This window comes from Rhamphochromis longiceps, linkage group LG23 (genome assembly GCF_057381845.1).
Source record: "Rhamphochromis longiceps isolate RC_006_pf linkage group LG23, R_longiceps_female_GT1.1, whole genome shotgun sequence".
NCBI classification, from domain to species: domain Eukaryota; kingdom Metazoa; phylum Chordata; class Actinopteri; order Cichliformes; family Cichlidae; genus Rhamphochromis; species Rhamphochromis longiceps.
This window is the reverse complement of record NC_140578.1, coordinates 39,018,699-39,039,000: the sequence shown is the minus strand read 5'-3', so window position 1 is coordinate 39,039,000 and position 20,302 is coordinate 39,018,699. Positions and strand designations below refer to the sequence as shown.

The following is a 20,302-nucleotide window of genomic DNA, read 5'->3' as shown; positions in this document are numbered from 1 at the left end:
ATATCCATCATATCCTATGACCTACTTTGCTTCTCTTTCCTGTGCAATGGGAAGTTAATATTGAAATGACTCACTGCAGTAAGAGTAACTCTACTGTACATCTTTATTAAGGAACAGTGGTTTAGGGTAAATGAAATAAAATAAGTCAGTTAAACATCAGGGACACTGATCTGACAGTTAAATAACAGAAGAGGTTGTTAATCAGTTTCAGCTGCTTTGGTGTTAATGAAATTAACAACAATTCCACTAGAGAGGCAACACTGACACAACTCCAAAACAGGAATGGTTTTACAGGTAAAGGCCCTCCTCATCTTTTCTGACTGTTTTTTCACTAGTTTTACATTCAGCTGGGGTCAGTGTCACTGGTGGCAGCAGACGTTGTCAGACATGCAAACAAGCACCATTTCGTGTTGCTGCAATGAAATTTTAGCAAACTGGACTAGCGTACCACATCGTTTTTCACCCTCTGTAGGTTGAATCATTTCCATCAGTGTGAAATCTTTTCCCAGTACATATTGGTGCAGATATCCAGCATGATTTCTTCCCATTCACATTTGATTTGTTCAGTGTTGGGAAGGTTACTTTTAAAATGTATTCCACTACAGATTACAGAATACATGCCCCAAAATGTATTCTGTAACGTATTACAGAATATGTTACTCAATGAGAGTAATGTATTCTGAATACTTTGGATTACCTAATATATTATGATGGTTTTTTACAACTAATGAATGTCCTATTGCTGTGTGATTTATTACTATTGCTGAAAGCTACTCGCCATACCAGTAGCAACTAGATTTTTAAATCTTAATATAAAATGAGTAACAGTAGGGTGGACATTAGGTAAGGCTGCACTTTTTGCAGTGATCTCGTATAGAAAACTATTCAGTATATATAAAACAGGTCCGCGGCTCCGAACTGTAGTAAAGGGACCTCTGGCTAATACGTCGGGTTCGTGTCGGGCTTGTAGCTGAAAACTAGCTTTACTTTGTTGTCTGGGTCAACTTTACTAGCGAGAGACAGAGAGAGGCGTTGAAAGGCTGCTCCAACGGAACTTATTGTTTCAGAGGAAAACACGAACACAGTGTACAGTCGAGTCTTAATAGCTTACCTACAACTGGGCTCGTCAGGCACTCTTTTTGGCTGCAGTGGTTATTAAATGCTTCCAGCTCCCGTTTCTGCTCGGTGACAACTAGAGCTGGGCGATAGAACGACAACGATATGTATCGCGATATAACTTTTTCTCGATAGAAAAATTAACCTATCGCGATAGACCTCGCCGCTCTTGTCCTCTTAAAAAAACAAAAAAAAACAGCCAATCCAAATTAAGTAGCGCAGAGCCGAACCAATCACAGCCGCAGCGTCACGTCACGTGACTTGTTACGTACAGCACAAGTGCCAAGCCGCACATGTGTATTTGTTTGGGAAGCAGCCAGCCACCGTACCGCCCGGGTAATGAAGGAAATGAGTGTGCCGACTAGAAAAATCAACCGAGCGTGACCGAAGGTTACCGAAGAGAAAACAGATGATGGTTCCAATGCCGGAGAGATTGTCAAACGGAAGAGCCATAGAAGTTCCGTAGTGTGAAGGTATTTTGGCTATTTCAAGTCTGACAAAAAACAGAGTAGCGTGCACTGTAAATTGTGCCGAAAGCAAGTCTGGAAATACAATAAACTGGTGCATGCGCTACGTCCACACGTACCCGGGTATTTTTGAAAACGCAGATTTTTTCTATGTGTTTGCACCTTTCGTCCACACGTAAACGGCGTTTTTGGTCACTGAAAACGAAGATTTTTAAAAACTCCGGCCAGGGTGGATATTTTTGAAAACTCCGTTTTTGCATTTACGTGTGGACTAGAAAAACGGAGAAAACGCAGCGTCAAAGGTGTGCGCATTTTTTGACGTCACACTGTGCGCCACGTTATTGTTTCGGTGAAATGAATTTCTACAATACTGTTACTGTTAATTCTACTCTCTGCAGTGTTTAAATGCTTACATATACACACAGTTAATGTCCCTCCACACATACCACTCGGTTCTGCTTCTATGCCCCAGCTTTGTTTACTTTTTCCCACCGAGGCTTCTAGACTTCTGATTGGCCAACATTTCTGCACGGTTAGGAATCTAGCGCCACCTGCTGCTTTGGCATGTTCATAGCAGCGTTTTCCTTCATTTCTGCCTTTACGTGTGGACGGGATTATTTTTTAAAACGAAAACGGAAAATCTCCGTTTTCAAAAATACCCGTGTACGTGTGGACGTAGCCTCAGTCTCTGACTGGAAGCGCTAATTCGTCATTCGGCTTTTGTCAGACTAAAGTAACTGTTAAAACTGTTTGAAAAGCTAAGCTCTACAACAAGGAGAGATTGAGAATTTCCTTTTAGTTCTCAGTTTATTTGATATTGACAAAAGTTAGTCAATTTTGTCTGTTCTTCTGTAAAACAAACTAAGATTTATTTTTAGAATTAATATTTTGTTTCTAAGTGGAATTGACAATTTAGTCGTCTGTTTCGTTTGTTCTATTTTGAAACTTAAACGCTTTAGCGGCTGCCTTTTGTGTATTTTGCAATATTTGCCTTTATTTATCTGAAAAAGTCTCATGTTCCTTAAGTACATCTACCCTGTTGAACTTATTATGGGAAATAAATATTTAAATAAAAACAAGCTGCTGATTATTTCACATTTTACTTGTGAGCAACGGCACATTTAAATCTTACAAATATAGTTATTTGGCTTATATCGTGATAGATATCGTTATCGCCTGAAATGAAAAAAACATATCGTGATATGAAAAAATCTTATATCGCCCAGCTCTAGTGACAACTCGTACTTTTCCACTCTCTTTTTTCTCCCTCCCTCGCTCACAGACACATAACAGGTATGGCAGTCCATTCTCCCTGCAGCACGGACTGCACTGCCCATGAGTAGGGATGGGTATCGTTTAGGTTTTATCCGATACCGGTGCCAAAACGGTACTTTTGAAACGGTGCCGGTGCTTAAACGGTGCTCGAACCGGTGCTTAAAGAATAAAGAACACAAACTTCGTCCAAAAACCTCTTGTGTTTTTATTTTCCCCAGTAATTTTTTTAAGCAAAATTATAACAAAGTTAGCCCTTTCTGTCAATAAAACATAACGTCTTTGGAACCAGTGCTTAAACAATTGAAAACAAACTTTGTCATGAAACCTGTGATGTTTAGCAGTTTTTTTGCAAGAAGATAATCATATTAGCCTTTTCTGGAGCTATACGGCATCGCTCTTGGCTGATGGCATGCCCAGCACAAGAGAAAACTCTTTCAGAAGGCGTTGATGAGGCTGGGACACACAAGTATTTTTCTGATAGGGCAGATAAATTGGGGAGTGTATCCCTCTTACTCCACCACCAGGCCACAGGGTCTTGTCCAGAGGTAATTCCTGGCAGTCTTTTGTATATTTGAAGCTCCTTATGTACCTGCTCTGTGATTGAGGGGACTCTACCCGCTTGAGAAGCAGCCTGTTGAAGCTCTCTGTCTTCATCCTCAAACAGCTTTTCTAAGGGTGACTTTTGGACCTTACTTAGCTGAAAAACAACAAAAAAAGATGTGTGAGGTTTGCAAAATAAATAAAGATCACTTTTAGAATGTAGTGGTTGTGTTAGAAAAAATCTGAAATTACATATTTTTCTGGCTTGTCCATGTCAGCATCATCCACCTCGCTGTGTGCTTTGGGGTCCTCAGTGGGAGGCTATGGACACACAGATAGTAAAAGAGCATTCCTTCAACATAGAAACTACATCATGATGCAAAAGGACAAGATTGTACACACACAATGAAAATACCTGCGCAACTGCTACTGTGGCATTTGCAACTGCTGCCTTCTCCAACCTGTCCCAGATGTCAGTAGCTGCCTCACCATCTAGCCTGCCTTTAAAACGTGGGTCCATCATCGTGGCCTCCTTCAGAAATTTCTGAAGGTTTTCATCCTTTAAGTAAAACAAGATATAACATAGGAGCTGATACTGAAAAAAGGTAACCCTATTTTCCATGCGCATTGACATTGTCTGCAAATACCTGATATCTTTTCTGCAGACTACCCCAGACTTTCTCTTTTATTGAAGAGGTGAAAACACTGTCTTCATCACATCGGCTGAAATGTGCCTCCAGCTTGGCCAGGATGGGGATGATTTGGCTGCATGTGGGTGACTTGTCACTTGAGACACACATGGTTGACGTGTACAGGACTTGCATGCACTTAATAAACTCCTCTGCCTTGATTAAATCAGTGTGCGTGAACCTTTCTAGTCTGTTGAAAAATTTTCACAATGTTAAAGGTAAATGACGTTATTTAGCTCTTGCAAGTGATGCTCATGTCATTCACTTACTTGTCCTTCTCCATAGGCTTCCTCAGCCGTTGATCCAGAGCAGCTACCTGGATTGCATCAAACTGCTCCATAAATCTCTCCACCATTAGGAAGAGAGAATTCCAGCGCGTCTTAACGTCAAGAATTACATTATGCTCTGGCAAATCTAAAGCACAGATAGACACAAACATATTTTAAATTACTATAAAAAAGGTAATATGAATAACAATACTTCTTGATATGTAACTGCATGTGCTACTTACTCAGGATTCGCTGCTTTTCTCTGAGCACAGTTTTGCTCAAGGATGAACGTTTGAGCCACACCACAACTGAACGGATTTTGGCACACCAGCTGGAAACTGCAGGAATGTCATACACCTTTTGTGCGGCCAGGTTGAGGGTATGAGCAAAGCATCCCACTTTTAAAAAGTCCAATTTTTTCAAAGCAACATCCATGTTGCAGGCATTATCTACAGTGGCAGCAATTATTTTCCCTCCCAAGTGAAATTGCTCCACAACGCTTGATATTTCTTTAGCGACAACTGGACCTGTTTGTGACTCATAAACTGCTTCAGTGCTGAGCACATTCTGCTTCATTTTGCCTTTGTAGATGTAGTGAACAGTCACTGTGAGGAAATGGTCCTGAGCAATACTGGTCCATCCATCACAGGTGATAGCGACCTTGTTAACCTGTGCCAAATTCTGGATGAGGTTTGTAGCGACTTCCACAGTCGCTAGAGGCCGGGGATGAAGCCTGCCTATTTGCCTGACGCGCTGTCAACTTTACGCAATAATGCGAGAGGTGGAATTGTTTGCTTGTTTATTAAAGTGCTTTGCGATTTTTACAGAGTAGTATCATCGGCTCCTGATTCAGACTCTTACAACGTCACAGGCTCTAATATAACGAAGCGAAACATGTTGTGCAGCGGTCAACAAAAACTACGGCTACCCAGCCCTCCTCTCTGTCAAAATCAAAACCAGTGAATGACAGACTGACAACGCCCATTTATGTCACCGCTAGCACCCACGTGACTCCCATAACAACCAAGCAAATAAAAACCCAGTGATCATCAGAATTCAATACATTCAATTATGGCTCCTACACACCAGCCCCTAATTATTAGGATCCCTTCTAATAATTACCCATAATTAACCAAGTAGGAGACATAAAACATGCAGAGAAAAGTCAAGCATTTACTGTATTTCAATATTACCCGCAGGAATCCTATAGGTAATCTTAAAGTCTATCTTTAAAGAAAAAAAATGAGAGACATTTTATGTCCAAATACAATCCAAGTCTGATAATTGGACCCAGAAGTCTTTGACTGTGATCTGCCTCCAGCAGTAGACACAGTTTGGTAATAGGTCGATCCAGGCAACTAGTCTGAGTTTTAATCCGAACTTGACGAACGAATCCTCTTCGGTCAGGAAAAGTCTTTATCACACGTCCCATTGGCCAAGAGTTTCGAGGTGCCGAACTGTCCATGATAAGAACCAGATCTCCTACGATGAGGTTCCTTTTTACTCCAATCCATCGCTGACGTTCCTGTTGCTGTAGTAGGTATTCCTTCACCCATCTTTTCCAAAACAAGTCAGACATGTATTGGACTTGTTTCCATCTTCTGTGTGTGTACATATCAGTGGAATGGAATACTCCTGGTGGTAATATCGGTGAGGTCTTTAACAGAAGAAGATGATTAGGGGTCAAAGCTTCCAGGTCGTTAGGATCCATTGAGGCTTTGGTAATTGGGCGGCTGTTAATGATGGCTTCAACCTCACAAAGTACAGTATGAAGACCTTCTTCATCCAGGTTTTGTACTTTCATTATGGAATTAAGTACTTTGCGAACCAGTCTTATCAGTCGCTCCCAGGTTCCTCCGTGATGTGAACCTCCAGGTAGAAAAATGTTTAAACAAGCGAGTAACAGAATTTTCTCCAGCTTGTTCAACACTCACTGTGGCAACTGTTTTTACCTCAGGATCATCAGATGCAAGCAGACTGATGTCATCTGGGTAGACAGGCCATTCACTCCTAGATTGTAGAAGATACTGAGGCCCAGACAACCATTTTGTATTCTTCATAAAAACATCGACTTTCACTCCTCTTGAGGCCATATCTGCTGGATTACTGGCAGTGTCCACATATCTCCATTGCGAGGAAGATGAAACTCTTAAGATTTGTGAAACTCGGTTGGCCACAAAAACCTTGAATCTTGAAGTTTCACTCCTGATGTATTTAAGAACAGAAGCACTATCTGTCCAAAACACAGAATCCAGAAGTTCCATCTGCAGCTCTTTCCTCCAGAGTACATCCAATCGACTGGCCATGGTTGCTGCAATGAGCTCCATCCTCGGGATGGTAAAGGATTTAAGAGGAGCAACACGAGCCTTTCCCATAACAAACGCACAGTGTCGTTCTGAACAGATGTTTTCAATCAGCAGGTAGGTCACTGTTCCATACCCATCCTCACTGGCATCACAGAAATGGTGCAACTGAGCACTCGTGATTTCTCCAAATCCATCAGGTTTCAGACAACGACTCACTTCAAACTTGCTCAATAGCTGGATGTTAACCATCTTTTGGAAAACAGCTCTGGTACGTTATCGTCCCAGCCGATTCCTTCCTGGCATAGATCTCTTAGGATTTTCTTAGCAGTTAAGACCACAGGACTTAGCATTCCAAGAGGATCATAGATAGAACTGACAATTGAAAGGATTCCTCTTCTGGTGAGCGGTCTGTCCTTGAGCACAATCTTGAACTTAAAAGAGTCTGATTTTATACACCACTCCACACCCAAAACTCGCTTGATCATTGAGGAATCCAATTCCATGTTCAACTCTTTCATTCCTGTGGCTCTATGACTTTCAGGAATTGATTCCAGCACTGCAGGCTTGTTGGTGATCCACTTTTTGAGCAGAAATCCTCCTTTGGCACACAAAGAAACCAACTCGTGGTACATTAACACTGCTTCCTCATCAGTTTCAACGGACACAAGACAATCGTCCACATAAAAACAGTGCAACAACTTCTTCACAGCTTCCTCACTGTAGAGATGTCCGAAGTCATCCGCACACTTTCTGAGTGCAAAGTTGGCACAACCTGGTGACGAAGTTGCCCCGAAGAGATGTACATTCATCCTGTATTCAGATGTTGGTTGTTCCAGATCACCTTTAGGCCACCAGAGAAATCTCAATAGATCTTTATCTTCAGCTGGAATCATGACTTGATGGAACATGGATTCAATATCTCCCATAACTACAACTGGCTCCTTCCTGAATCTTGTGATCACTCCTATTAAAGAGCTTGTAAGATCAGGTCCTTGTAAGAGTTGGGAGTTTAAAGATGTTCCCTGATAACTCATTCCACAGTCAAACACAACTCTGAGTTTCTTCTTGGTCGGATGGTAAACACCATGGTGTGGTATATACCACAGCTTGCCATCATTGCGATTCATCTCCTCTTCCGGGACCTTTTCAGCATAACCTTTAGCCAGAAGCTCATTCATGAAGACTTTGTACTCAGTATGAAACACTGTGTCTCTCTCAAATCTCTTTTGTAGAAAGCGCAGACGTTGTTGAACAACTTTCTTATTGTTTGGCATACTGATACTGGCATTCCGAAAAGGTAATGCTATCTGGATATTACCACCCACATATTTGGCAGAGTTAGTCACTATTTCCAGAAATCTCTGATCCTCTCTTGACAATCCAACCTGCTCATCAACTTTGCTCTCAGGAAAGTCATTCTTGAACTGTTGCTGCCAAAGCTCCTCCAGCGTGACAACAGAAATTCTGTTGACTGTAACTTGTGGATGCTTCTGATCACCTGTAGCTTCACAGTTTCCTGAAAGTGGTCCATTGATGGTCCAGCCAAGCCTTGTCCTTACGGCATACGGTCCTCCATCAACACTACACACCACTTCCAGAGGTTCCAAGGCTTTGGGAATGTTCGTTCCAATCAGAAGTTCGATTCCTGCATTTATTTGAGGCAAGGTTATGTGTTTTAAATGTGCCCATCCTTCAATATCTCCTGGTGTTGTAATATTTCCTTTATGTACAGGCATGGACTCCTGTGTGTACACTTTTGGCAGTTCCAGAAATTCGTCACCACAAAGAGCGGCAACCTCCAGTCCTGATAAAGTGTTGCTGCTCACAATTCTTTCCTGGCCCATGGTTCTGAGGAGGATGTTTCCTTTCCTTCCCTCAAGGTGAAGTCTGCGCATCAGACTCTCAGTGCAGAAAACTGCTGTGCTCCCTTGGTCCAAAAAAGCATATGTTGTAATAATGTTGCTTCCTTTCTTTGACTTTACTTGGACAGGCACAATGGGCAGTTTACAGTCCTGGTCTCCAGCCCCTGTAAGACCACTCGACACCAGTGTGTTCACATGCGGTTGCATGTTCCTGTCAGTCTTTTCAGAAGGTGAACTTTCTTTGTGCAGGATGGTGGGATGTTTCCGGCTGCATTTTGAACAGGAAATCCTCTTACGGCAGTCTTTACTGATGTGTCCTATACACAAGCAGCCAAAACAGATGCCATTTTCCTTTAAGAAGGTTATCTTCTTCTCATGAGCCATTTTTCCCAACTGTGCACAGACGTCCAACATGTGTCTTCCTCCACAACAAATACAGACGTTCCTTCCAACCTGATTATTTTTCATTTCCATTTCCGCAGGCTTAGGTGTACTCTCCACAACTTGCATAGTGGTGGCAAAGCTTGTTCCTTTATTTCCAGGTCTGCCTTGATACTTGGCTTTACTCATTCCTTTTGTTGGTAAAGAAAGCGGAGAATCTTGTATATTACCGAATACAGGATCAGTTAATATTCTTATTTGCTTCTCCAAAAAGTCTGCAATATCCATAAATTTGGCTCTTCTTTTATGCCTTTCTTGCAGGTCACAAACATGGCTTCTCCATTTGTCCCTAAATTTATACGGCAATTTTTTAATAATGTTCACCATATTAGAAGGCATGTCCAAATCACTCAGATGCTGCACCTCCTCCATTGCATTACAGCATCCCCTGAGGAACAAACTGTAGTTCTGAAGAGCTTTTACTTCCTCTGTTTTAATTGATGGCCATGAAAGTGCCTTGTCCAGATATGCAGCTGCGACCTTCTGTTCATCACCATAGTGCTCCTTTAACAGTGATTTTGCCTTGGGATAACCATGATCTGAGTTCATTTGTTGACCGCTTCTCACCAATTCCTTTGCATGGCCTCTTGTGTACTGTTCCAAAAAATATAAACGATCGCTGTTATTTTTCGTATTGCACTCAACTGCATTCTCAAATGCTTTAATAAATGAATAATATTGAAGTGGATCTCCATCAAAATGAGGTATTTCTCTCTTTGGTAAAGAGAAGAGGCTTTGTTGTTGGATTAAGAGTGTTGTTATTTCATTTTGTTTAGTCATTATTCCAATAACATCATTTTGTGGTTCCGGTTCCACCATACCATTTGTATAACAGTCATTTTGTCCATTTGCATCAGATGGGTTTGAAGGAATAACTGAATATTGTCGAGGATGCTTATTTTGAGAAGATTCAGTCAGCACGGCTTGTTGCATGACACATTCCTGGGTTTTATCTTTTCTCCTGTTTTGAGTTTCAGCATTAGTCAATGAATTTTGTTTTGCAGAAATGTGAGGTATAAATTCCAATGCATCAACATTAAGGGTTTGTTTAGATCTTTCATGGAAAATGTATGAATTCATTCCATCTGAAACTTTTAAAGATCCTTTTTTGCTTGTTATACTTTGAGCTTTAAGGACATTTATTGTAGCCATTTTTTCAGCAATTTCAGTGTCCAATTTTAGCCTTTCCTTTCTTTTACGAAGATGTTCCTCCTCTTCTTCCAGTACATGTTTCTCATCCAATAATTTCTGCTTTATCATTAAAGCTGCCAACTCTGCCTCAGCTTTCATACGAACAGATGAAGTTGAAGATCCTGATGAAGAAGTTTTGTCGCTTTCAACATTTGAAACACTATCACTTGGCTTGATATCATCCTCCACTTCTGTCTCAGTATTTGATGCAACATTGTTTTCCAATAAATTGATTTGCTTTGGACGAACAGCAGGATTTTGTTCTCTTTGATTTATCCAGTTCTGAATTTCATTTAAAAACACATTGGTGTATTTCATGATACTTGAAAACCATTCCTCTTGTTTTATTACTTCCTCCTCTGGCACCAAAGACGACACCTCAACATGTGAACTTGAAGCCTTTTCACACAGTGCCTTTAAATCCACCAAATACTGCTTAATTTGAGAAAGATTTTCATTGTGTTGCATGAGCGCTTTCATTTTTTGTATTAGTCCTTTCATTTTATTGACATAAATTTTGCATTCATTTTGTAATTTTTCGATTTTATTCAACAATGCCTTTCCAGTCATTTTTCTTTCTCTCTTTTCTGCCAAATGATTAGAGGAACAATCATCACCACCTGCTTGACTCATGATTTTTTTTTATTTATTTATTTTAATCTTCAGTGATCATCCATTAAAATATATCCACTGGAAGCCACAATAGACTTTGACCATAAAATCCTTTCAACGTAACGGCACTTTAATTGTCCATTTGAACGTCATCCAAGCAGCATAATTAATAAGACGCAGCGCAGACATCATTCCAAGGGCACAGCCAAAAACGTTGCACATTTAACCAACATTCATTCCATTCAGTGTCTCCTCTTGAACATCTCAGCGCTAATGCAATGTGGCTTCCTTTTCCACAACCAGACATGCACAGGTATTCTTACCTGCGCTCCTCAGAATTGCGTCAGGTGTGTCGGTGCTGCTGGGCTCACTCATTCAGATGCGCTGCACTTACTTGGCGTCTTTCAGGTTCCTTGATCTGATTTCTTTTGATCCTGCTTGCGGCTTGCTTCTCCAGAATGCCGTTTTTTGTTGACTAAAGATGTAGCGACTTCCACAGTCGCTAGAGGCCGGGGATGAAGCCTGCCTATTTGCCTGACGCGCTGTCAACTTTACGCAATAATGCGAGAGGTGGAATTGTTTGCTTGTTTATTAAAGTGCTTTGCGATTTTTACAGAGTAGTATCATCGGCTCCTGATTCAGACTCTTACAACGTCACAGGCTCTAATATAACGAAGCGAAACATGTTGTGCAGCGGTCAACAAAAACTACGGCTACCCAGCCCTCCTCTCTGTCAAAATCAAAACCAGTGAATGACAGACTGACAACGCCCATTTATGTCACCGCTAGCACCCACGTGACTCCCATAACAACCAAGCAAATAAAAACCCAGTGATCATCAGAATTCAATACATTCAATTATGGCTCCTACAAGGTTGCTTTTCTCCACACAATACCAAGCAGGTATAAGTGTGTTGGATAGATCATCCCTGGATGGGGGCTGATACCTCGGATTAAGGGCAGAGGACATCTCCCTGAATTGAAGAAAAATAACAAAACAAAAAAGAAAAAGAAACATATAGCTCACCTTTTATTCAAATATAGTTTACTTATAATATTTAGAGAAGACTTACAAAGCTAAGCAGCTATGAACATATTAACCTTTACAGTATTATGCAGTCTATTTTTTATGTCAGAGTAATACAACATTTTTCACCTGAATGATGGTGACTCCACCGTTGAAAATGGATGGAGATCTTTGACTATAAATTTTGTCACTGCCCTGTGAATTTCGTCCACTTTTTCTTTCGTCGTTTTAGCCTTTTTGGCCAGGATGAAGGGAGTATCTGCCATCAAACAAGAAGACAGCCGCATGTAACTACGACGGTGTTTGCTAGTTCACCTTACATGCATTAATGTAATAACGTGGTTAGCCTACTCAACTTAAATTACACACGAACAACATTAAGATACTCACCCAGAGAAGAATGGGTGCTGCTGCCATCATCATCATCAGTTATCATTTCCGCTACACTGGCGGCAGGGCTAGGGGCCGGACTCTCCTCTTCGGGTTCTTGGATGTTGCTAACTCCGAGAACAGGCACCGCAGCAGATGTGCTAGATGTGCTGTCTTGCTGCAAGTTATCAAATGCGGTGCATTTCTCGGCTTTTAAAAAAACGCTATGCGACACCATGTGTTTCATTAGATTTGAGGTGTTACCTCCTTTGCACATTATTACCTTTAAGCACTTGTTGCAGGCTGCTGAGTTTATATCTTTTGCTGTGAAATACAGCCACACTCTCGAGCGCTTCGCCTTCGGCATTTTAGCTCCGCTCTAAAGAAAAAACCGTACATACCTGGGCCCGCCTACTATCCTGGGAAAGGAAGTGATTGGCTAGATTTCTCAGGGAAAAAAAGCACCGAAATGAAGCACCGAATTGTGCGCTGCTTTTCGGTCTGGTTACTACCGTTTATGTCAGAACCGGTTCCACAATGGCACCGGACACCGGTACCCATCCCTACCCATGAGGCTACATTCTTTAGGGCATAGGTGTCAAACTCTGGCCCGTGGGCCAAATTTGGCCCGCAGCCTAATTACATTTGGCCCGCGAAGCCATACCAAATTACTATTAGAGCTGGCCTACTGGTATTATACAGCTAATATTAGTGATGGGTCGTTCGCGAACGAAATGGCTCTTAGAGCCGGCTCTTTGACGTGAACGACGCGAGCCGGCTCCTTATCGCGAGCCATCACGTGGGTTTTTTTTTTTTTTTCTTTCTCTCAGCCTCTCTCTCTCTCGCACTTTTTTTCCGTTTCACTCTGCACGCGAGCCTTGTGCTTTACGCTGGGCAGAGGGGGGAGGGGCGGTAGTTACACTCAGTAGCACAGGAACAGAGCCAGAGAGAGAGAAAGAGAGGCAGGGACAACAACATTAGAAAGGTATAGTAATCATCCACAACTATTTTCGGTTGCAGATGATAAAGTTTATTCATGCAGGTCCATATGACAGAGAATATGCATGTTCTTTTAGTTTTCATATTATAATTTATATTTAATTGTGTTGTGGTTTGCAGTGTTTTGTGTTCTTTTCACTTTAAATTTGTGAAAGGAAAAAGCTGAAAATTTAAATAGTTAAAAGTTGAAATGTGAATAGTTGATTTTTGTATTATATGATTTATTTATTACATTTTATGTGGAGTGAATAAATAAAAGTATATTTACGGTGGCCCCTAGAGACAAAGCACATACAAACTTCAAATCACGTACGAACTCTGAAGCATGTACAAACTCCAAAACACGTAAAAACACGTACAAACTCCAAAACACGTAAAAACACGTACAAACTCCGAAGCACGTAAAAACTCAGAAGCGTATAAAAACTCAGAAGCACATAAAAACTCAAAACACGTACAAAAGACAACAGAAGTGCTCCAGGATGCTGGGCGCAGTGTTGAGCCTTTGTTATCTTGTGGCTACACAAGCCAGCAAGTACCAACGACCGGATTTGGTGTGTGGTAATCAGAATCAGAATCAGAAAGGGGTTTATTGCCAAATGTTGAGCAGGTTTACAACATTAGGAAATTGCTGCGGTGCTTCAGTGCAAACATAGTGTCATAAATAGCACTTAAATAGACATGAAAAAATAAAAGTAGGGATAAGAATTAAAAGTGCTACGTAGAAAATAACAGGTAATAACAGGTAAATGAACTTTTTTTTTAAATTATTTGAATATATATATGAGTGCCTGTGTATAAATACACAAACAATACACACATGCTTTCAATTGTGTAATTTAAGTGATCTAGTAGCTCTGCTTTGGAAGTTCAGTTAATGCTAGAAATGTGTTTTGGAGTTTGTACGTGTTTTGTCTCTAGGGGCCACCGCATATAAATAAAACCACTTGTTTTTACGTTAGTAATTCCTTTTGTGCATAATTTTATATTATTGTTAATAATAAATTAATTAAAGCAACAAAACAACCTGAAGAGCCGGTTCGGAGCCGAAAGAGCCGGCTCTTTTTAGTGAGCCGAACCGAAAGAGCCGGATCTCTAAAAAGAGCCGGAAATCCCATCACTAGCTAATATATATATTGTTTAGTATTAAGCTTTGCTTGTTCCATATTTTTACAGTTTTTCATATAGTTTTTCAGCAAAACGTGTTTGAATCCATAAGAAAAGATTCATTCTTATATCTGGAGGAATAAATATATTTCAATAAATATTAACGTTAGCCCGCGACTTTGTTCCAGTTTTGAATTTTGGCCCACTCTGTATTTGAGTTTGACACCCCTGCTTTAGGGCGATGCCTGTAACACTCTGCTATTGCCTTCATATTAAATCATTGTAAAAAAAACTTTTTCACGTCATTATGAGACGCGAGATTGAGACACGGGCATTTGAGTCTCTTAATGTGTGTTTTGTTTGGGTTTCCACCGGCGTGGAATTACCAAAAATAGAGCGAGCATAGCCTAACATATGAAACAGGAAAAAACCGCAGTGTAATCCATTTATTTCAACAAAGTAACTGTATTCTAAATACCACCTTTTTAAACGGTAACTGTAATGGAGTACAGATACTCATATTTTGTATTTTAAATACGTAACGGCGGTACATGTACTCCGTTACTCTCCAACACTGGATTTGTTTTCAAAGTGTTCCTTTTATTTTTTTTGACAGTGTACATATGTAGTATGACTCTGTTTTTTACTCCTTGCACAGGGACTATGGATGAAAATTAGGAATATGTCCTCAAATCTTACATTGCTACACAATCTTACAAGGTCGACTGAAATCCTGATTGAGTTCCATGAACCCGCGTAACACTGAAAGGTGAACTGAATGGAAGAGTGTTTTCATCTAAAGAATGTGACACTCAGAGGAGTGAGAGCAGAGCCAAAAACAACATTAAATCATGTCGACATGGCCACTGCTGGTTCAGACAATGCAGATGCCGGTAGTACTAAGACAACCCTCAGATGAGATTCTGACAGAAATGAAATCCATAAGCCTTCCATAATCCGTAAGAAATTTCACCACCACTTAGCAGCACTCTTGGTCATTTATTTTGAAGTATTATTGAAATTTAATTTCAGTGATCACCAGGACATGAAAATAGTTTTTATACGTTGACCAGCCAATAAATCTGAAACCTCACATTGAGTTGCAGCATCTGAAATTCTCTGTACTTAATCTGTGAGTGATTCATGATTCACGATGAACAACAAATCATTACAAAAGCTCATTACGCCGAGTAAACCACCACAAACGTTCCTGTGGGGCTGTTTTACATTTGTTAACTGATCTGGGTTTTTTTAATAGTTGCACTGCTTTATGACACATTTTGAGTGTGGTGGTAAAGTACTAAGAACACATGCAGTTTTTTGTTTTTCTTTACTTCTGCCTGCAGCGGTTAATTTCGTTCAAGAAGCGACGATGATTGGAGGCCATATGAGTTATTTTCTGAATTTAAGTCTAAGATGTTTAAAGGGAAAAGTTAGCCTGTCAGCTATAAATGTGGGCCAGTTTAATTTAATCTGGGGAAAATGAAGTTCAAAGTACTGGAACTGCATGCAGCATCTCTGCAATGTACCCTGCTATTACAGAGAACTCATAAACTGCACAGTTAGATACACAAGAAAAAATTGTATATATGTGTACTCAAAACCATCCACCTTTTCTTTAAGTGTCTGAAAATTAAATGCACACTGACTATCTATTTTAAATACACTCCTATGATTTATGATTAATATTATTATCTTCAGTACCAAGGCCCTAATCAAATTATTTGTCTCTGGACACAATATTTATGGTATTTTCCCAACATCAATTTCCCACCATTATTTGTGCCTCTTAACACTATTTTTCATCTGTTCCCTTTCATATGTACTGATTAGTGTCCATGTACGTGACTTTTAAAGGATGAACAAAGCATTGTTTTGATGTTTGAGTAGGTGGTGGTGGAGCAAATCATTTCGCCGCTCATACATATCCTAGATTTTCACACTTCGTTTAAGCTATTTTTTAATATTTACTAATGAAAAACATGTTTCTTGGTTCGGTACCACCTCGTCCACCTAACTACCTGGTTAGGCAAGGTTATAAAAGCTACCTTGTTGGGGGCAGGGGGGCATGACTTGATTAGGGTCTTCTACTTTTGGTTGCTCCCTTTAGCCTATCATTCTGTCACAAATCATGCCTGATTCCTCTTCTCTCCCATGCATACCTCAACTTCTCCAGTCTTTCTTCAAACTTCTCCCTACTTTCACTGCAGATCATCAGTCAGCCAGTTCACCTAAATCAAGGTTGATTAGGATGAGACATTAAAACTGAAGTGTTAGTTTTACAAAAATACATTTTGTAGCTCTTTTCTTGGTTGCCATGCTGAAATATACCCACTTTATCTGGACAAAATAGGTACTGCTTACAAGAAACAGACTAATAAAAATGTGACTGCAAACAAATATATATTGCTTTTTTGTGACTGCTTCATGATTTGCTATGAAACTGGGCTCTGTCCCTGACACTGTTTTATATCTACTGGACTTCTGTCATAGTTCTAGCTTGATCATTTTTCTAAGGTGATTTCAGCTATTTTTGGCATTGATCCCTGATGAATGAATTTGAAGATTCAAAGATAACAAAAAATAATGTATGTATGCCTTTAAAGCACCTGACTCGCATATAGACAACCTAACCAGTATTACTTATAGATGCACAGAGAGCAAGCTGTCAACCAAGTGACACAAACACGCTGACAGAGCAGCAGGTAGAAAGCTGGACAGATGGATGGAAGGTTGGAAGGTCACATCAAGAGAGAGACAGACACAGATAAACATGTATAGAGATGTGCTGACAGACTGAGACAGAGAACATACTTCACCAAGAAGAAAAACGGATTTATTTTGTCAGTGTGGTGACGCCACTGAAAGCTGGGCAATTACAACACCCAGGCTTAGAGGAATGCATATGACTTGAACAGCACATGCCATGCACACATTCAAAAAATAGAAACCTGTGCTGAAATCAGTGTGTGCGCACTCTGATATGTAAGCATGCTTTGATATCAAGATGTAAAAAGGTTTTGCAGGAGTTTTATTTGCTTAAAGCCAAACTTAAAGTGTATGATAATCACAAATGAACATATGTTTGCTTCTCCTACTTAAATCTTTTGTGAATGGCACTATTAGAGGTCAAGCGCTGGCCTTAAATCAAAATTTCTGAGGCTGATACGCATGTAGTAACCCACTCAGGCCATTTACTTGCTGACAGAATCAACAATGGCTGGTTTGCAAAAGAGAACATTTTAACTGGAGCAAGACCAAAAACACACTGGCCATCTGTAATTGTTTGGATATTTTTAATCTGTTTTCTAATAAAGAAGATTAACATGTAGATGTCGACACATGTGCAATCCCCGGCATGTTTGGATAATTATTCATGTGGTGTGCATCAAACCAACAACTGGAAATGTCCCAGTAAAAAACAACAACAACCCAAAAGCATCTGTTTCAAGGAGGGAATGCTGACATGTGATAGTGAGAGCCTGTGTTTGGAGAGCTTGGTGTAATAAGAGGAACTATGAGTCAAACAGCATTAAGAAAGAATACAGAGGCTTGGAATGTGTGCAAAAGCTAAATCTGAACCCACCACTTAATTTAAATCAATCAGTCATCAGTAGCTACCAAAACAAATGATGTGAGATTACTCAGACCTAATTTATGTACACAGTAGATTGCTTGTCTTATGTTTCCACCCAGATGATATTGTTTCGTTGACAGTCTAATAATAATTTACAAAGAAGTTTTCATTATATTATGGTGGGGTTTTTTTTTCAATTTGAAGAGTGTTTAATGGGCAAAAAAACCTGTAAGTGAAATCACTATCTAACCTTTGTATTGTCCCTGTATTACACTAAGTATAGCATACTTTTAATTCAATTCAGTTTTATTTATATAGCACCAACTCACAACAACAGTTGCCTGAAGGTGCTTTATGATGTAAAGACCCTACAATAATACAAAGGAAACACAGAAAACCCCAACCATCATATGACCCCTTTTGAGCAAGCACTTTGGCGACAGTGGGAAGGAAAAACTCTCCTTTAACAGGAAGAAACCTACAGTAGAACCAGGCTCAGGGATATTAACACCAAAATAGTTCAGGTATGTGCCTTTGAAGAAACAGTGCCAGTTGTATCCCTCTGCCTTACATCTCTGTTTTGCTGCCTGCCAGTCAAGCTAGTCCAAAGTAGAGATGGCACAATACCACTTTTTTATGTCCGATACTGATACCGATATCATAAATTTGGATATCTGCCGATACCGATATGAATCCGATATAGTGTTTTTAATCAACAAAACTGTTTTTTTAAGTATCTTGCTGCATTTTATATAAAGTTCATACTCAAGTTTAAAACAACAACTACACTAAAGCTATTCTGTTATACCTGTATGCAAAAAAAAAAAATTTCATAGTTCAGCAATACTGATCAATCTAATAAACTTAGACCTACACCATCCTCCCTATTCTGGTATTTTAAAGAGTACTTAGCGTAAATATTAAGCAACCTAACTAATAGGGTTCCAACTCCCAGCAACAACAAAAATAAATAAATAAAAAATGGGGAACCACCCCTCACGCGCCACCTCATGATGCTTAATCGACGTAATCAACCTTAATTTGATGCAGTGTGAAAAAAAATGCACAGAAATCAATTATTTTTCAAGAAATATTAAATAGATTCAACATCTTTCTTCAACAAAATTGCAGACTGCACAGATGGTACCTTCCCAAAGGAAAAAGTACTATAACTTACTAGGGTATATTAGACTTAATAGTCACTATATACAGTAATGGACTTCTATATATTTTACATCAAATTAAAACTTTGGGTGTCAGATAATTATTTATTAAAAGCTAGGCATTTTAAATGAGAAAAAAAAAAAGAAAAATATGTCTTTGTGCCCCCTTTTCCCTGTTCATGCCCTATCGGCCCCCCCTGGCTAAACTTTGTTAGATCTGCCCCTGCACAGTTACCAGCCGTCAGCTGCATAGAAAAAAGATCCTCGAGTAGAAAGTAATAATAAATAAATTCTAACAACAGCTTATCAAGCTTAAACGTGCTGCTGTTGTTTATCCACTGGTTTCCTCTTTCTGGTGCAAAGTGGGCCAAAAATAAACAAGAGAGACGGAGTCGCGACAGAAAAGCCGATCAGCTGATCATTAAGCAGTTTCATGATTGAAGTAGCAGCAAGAAGAGGCAGTCGCTCCATATATCGTTTGTTAAGCTTAACGCAGGAATGCTTTACAAACATTCAGAGATGGACTTACACACTTGCTTTACTTCTCTCGGGATAACTTTGTCGGAGATGAAATGCCGGGTTGCTAGCGAAGCTCCAAATGCTATCCAGACCATCGACAGGTCCCGCATGCCACAGCCGCTCTATCACGTGATGCATACTGCTCCGACGTGCTAACGTTCTGAGGCGAGTTACGGCGTGTTGCAAGTTTTGTGAGGTGCTTTCGTGATATTTAACGGGTCGGATTACATTTTTTATTTTTCTCCGATATCCGATCCAGTAATTTAGGTCAGTATCGGACCGATACCGATACGTAATATCGGATCAGTCCATCTCTAGTCCAAAGTAGACGAACATACACCTCAATTAAGGCCCTTCAAATGTCCACATGCCTTTCAATCTTCAAATGCGCTTGTTCTGCCAGAGGTTTCTTCATGTTAAAGGAGAGTTTTTCCTCCCCCACTGTTGCCAAGTACTTGCAGATATGGAGCAACTGAGGTAGTGTTATATCTCTGAGGCTGTTGGGTTCACTATTGTGAACCGGAACTATATAAGAAATAACTGAATTAAATAAGTGGACTGAATTTAAAGGATCACCACTATTCCACTCAGTCCAGTCTAATGGCAAATTGTTAAAAACGTGGAAAATTTGTCTCTTCAGCCCTTCGTCCTTTTAACCTCTCAGTGCTGAAATGCTAATGGGGTATTGTTGGGACACTGCTGGACACCCAACTTTATGAATATGATAGCTCGAGAACAAGCTAATGGAGGAAATCATGTCGCAGGTCATTTCA

At 40.0% G+C, this 20,302-nt stretch overlaps 2 protein-coding genes across 3 annotated transcripts in view; one reads left to right on the top strand and one right to left on the bottom strand.

Annotated features, from left to right (window-relative positions):
* LOC146642537 (rho GTPase-activating protein 6-like) overlaps nt 1–20,302 on the top strand; it is a 130,790-nt gene that overhangs the window by 43,800 nt on the left and 66,688 nt on the right. The window lies entirely within an intron of this gene.
* LOC146642538 (zinc finger BED domain-containing protein 4-like) lies at nt 3,017–5,089 on the bottom strand. Its single transcript, XM_085398693.1, has 5 exons — nt 4,357–5,089; nt 4,046–4,277; nt 3,814–3,957; nt 3,651–3,719; nt 3,017–3,555 (listed from the first exon to the last, which is right to left on the bottom strand). The coding sequence occupies exons 1-5, from the start codon at nt 4,524–4,526 to the stop codon at nt 3,193–3,195; spliced, it is 978 nt and encodes a 325-aa protein (XP_085254819.1). The 5' UTR covers nt 4,527–5,089; the 3' UTR covers nt 3,017–3,192.

Excerpts from the sequence above, each read along its gene's own strand:
- LOC146642538 (XM_085398693.1), bottom strand. The coding sequence starts at position 4,526 with ATGTTTGTGTCTATCTGTGCTTTAGATTTGCCAGAGCATAATGTAATT. Across the intron at positions 3,958-4,045 it reads GTCTGCAGAAAAGATATCAG|GATGAAAACCTTCAGAAATT; the intron begins GTATTTGCAGAC and ends TTTTACTTAAAG. Across the intron at positions 3,556-3,650 it reads TGGACAAGCCAGAAAAATAT|CTAAGTAAGGTCCAAAAGTC; the intron begins GTAATTTCAGAT and ends GTTGTTTTTCAG.